The sequence below is a fragment of the Gymnodraco acuticeps genome, unplaced genomic scaffold (assembly GCF_902827175.1).
Source record: "Gymnodraco acuticeps unplaced genomic scaffold, fGymAcu1.1, whole genome shotgun sequence".
NCBI classification, from domain to species: Eukaryota; Metazoa; Chordata; class Actinopteri; order Perciformes; family Bathydraconidae; genus Gymnodraco; species Gymnodraco acuticeps.
The window spans coordinates 262,501-265,000 of NW_022992271.1; the positions used below are offsets into that span (position 1 = coordinate 262,501).

Here is a 2,500-nt window from a genome sequence, read left to right on the forward strand (position 1 = left end):
TGGGCCATCGGTCAAATGGGCCATCGGTCAAATGGGCAGTTATCGCAGTTTATTTGGATGAAAACCTAATTTTGGGGGGGGTCAGATTGTAATTTTAAACAATATTGCCCGCTTTAAGAAATGTTTAATTAAACTAAACATTCATAATCATTGGGCTTTTGGAAAAAAATGGGAAATCTTTAAGATTAATGGGCCATCGGTCTAATGGGCCATCGGTCAAATGGGCCATCGGTCAAATGGGCCGTATTCGCAGTTTAGTTGTATGAAAACATAATTTTTGGGTGGGATCAGCTTGCAATTTTAAGCAATATTACCCATTTTACGACATTATTTATAAAACGAAACATTCATAATCATTGGGCTTTGGAAAAAAATTGAAATCTTTAAGATTCAGATGAATGGGCCATCGGTCAAATGGGCATTAGTCGCAGTTTTAATTGTATAGAACCATCCTTTTTTTGGGGGGATAAGCTTGCATTTGTAAGCGATATTGCCCATTTTTTAAACATTATTTATAAAAGTAGTCGTACATAATAGTTGGGCTTTTTGACAAATGGGAAATCTTTAAGGTTCAGATGAATAGGCCATCGCTCAAATGGGCAGTAGTCGCAGTTTTAATTATATAGAACCATCATTTTAAGGGGGATCAGCTGGCGATGTTATACATTATTACCCAGTTAAAAAAAGGTTGTATAGTACCGTTTGAAGTAAATAAAATGGTTATATTATTTGTATTTATTATGTTTTAACATGGTAACGTGTGGAAAACCCCTTCATTTAGTTAAATCCCTGTGAATTCTGGTTAATTGCTGACTTCCTGTGAATCAGGGCGTTGCTGCTCCCTAAACCTTCCTCTAAATAAATAAAGTTGAATAAGTCTGTTGCAACTCAAGAACCACAAACCCTGTCAAAACATTAGTCTAGACATTTATCATCTTCATATCTCCTCCCTCCTCTTCACACCTTCCCTTTAAATATCCGTCAGTCAGTTTGAAGTCAACACTCTTCCTCTTTCTTCCTCCACTTTTTATCACCATGTCCTGCAGGATTGTAGTCCTTCTTCTCCTCTTCCTCAGAGTTCACAGCACCTACTTGACTCCCGGTGAGTAAAACACTCTCATTTTAATCTGGAAAATGAACCAAAATCGCAACCAATTTTAAATTCACAAGGCAAGACACCAAAACACAAGAACTAAAACATAAGAATCTAGCTGAACGTAACTGGACCTGTTTGATGTTGTGGAACACAGATGTCTTTCTTTAGCGGTTGTCTTCTAGCAGCTTAACTGAAAACAAAAGAGAAAACACACCATAGACTTGTTGTCATGAATTATGCAGCGCAGATCAGATGGCAGCACAGACGGCTTAAATGCAGAGAAACACCTGCTGACCTGCGGAGGGTAAACTGGTGCGTAAACAAAACATCCAGAAGGAAAAAGCTGATTACAGATACAAAGGGGTTTAAAAAGCAACTGTAGGACAATGAATCCATGAACATCTCAGGGCAATTAGAGTAAAATTAGATATATATATAAATTATGATCACAACAATATCAGTTTCTTTTACTGCACATATTTTATTCCATTATATTTCAATGTAAATACTACTTTACTTTTACTACCATTTGTTTTTGCGACATTATCAATCTTTGCGCCTAAAGTTTTGGATTGTTTGGTTGATATTAGAGGCTCTGAGGGGTTTCGAATAGTTTTAGAAAGCTTTGAAGGTTGCTTTCCTTTAGTTTTCTCCATCTTCTCTTCCTCCTTCCTCTCCTTTTCCTTGTTGCCTCTCTCGTCCAGATCTTCAGTTTGTTTCTTCTCTTTGCTTCTCCGGTTCCTGTCATCCCCTTCGTTCCTTTCTCGTCTTGGGGTTTTGGTTATTTTGGGAAAGGTAGAGTTTTCTCTGTGGTCTTTCTGGATTTTTGCATTCAACTCGTCCAAAAATCGGATGTGGAAAGAGTCCTGAGTGAACAGAGGATGTTCGAGCAGTTCTGAACACTGGGCGCGTCTTTCTGGATCCATGTGGAGACAACTCTGAAGAATCAAAACAAAGTATTACTGGTTCTGCCAAATCAATGAATGCTTTACAGTCTTTTTATCTGATTGTGAATACTTGTAATGGGACATTTAAGTCAATGTACCTGAGCCAGGTCCAGGGCGGTGGGTGGGATTGTAGGAAAGCGCTGATCCAATGGGACTCGGCCAGAATGTTCTGGAAGTCTGACTCCAGAAAAGCCGGGATTCCTGTAGAACAACTCCTGGTGATGAGCTGTCAGGTTACCTAGGAGAACCCAAGAGAGTATAAGTGTGTTGAGAGAGTTCAGAGATAATATATTTCATGTTTGTATTCAAAGGTCCCCTATTGTACTGTTCTTCATCAGTATATCACAGGTCTCAGATATATCCAGAGCCTGTCTCTGATTGGCTGAAACACCAAACAGGTGATTGCAGCATTACCCATAATCCCCTCTGTTTCAGCCCTGTTTCCAAAGTGCTGATT

General features: G+C 39.0%; 1 protein-coding gene across 1 annotated transcript in view; it reads right to left on the reverse strand.

Moving 5' to 3' along the window:
• Positions 1 to 1,260: 1,260 nt before the first annotated feature.
• Positions 1,261 to 2,500, reverse strand: part of LOC117540544 (cyclin-dependent kinase-like 2) — a 7,241-nt gene continuing 6,001 nt past the window's right edge. Inside the window, exons 5-7 of the mRNA XM_034207290.1 lie at positions 2,142 to 2,281; positions 1,623 to 2,034; positions 1,261 to 1,286 (exon numbers count right to left, since the gene is read on the reverse strand). Coding sequence (XP_034063181.1) covers positions 1,261 to 1,286; positions 1,623 to 2,034; positions 2,142 to 2,281 — 578 coding nt within the window. The remainder of the gene's footprint in view (positions 1,287 to 1,622; positions 2,035 to 2,141; positions 2,282 to 2,500) is intronic.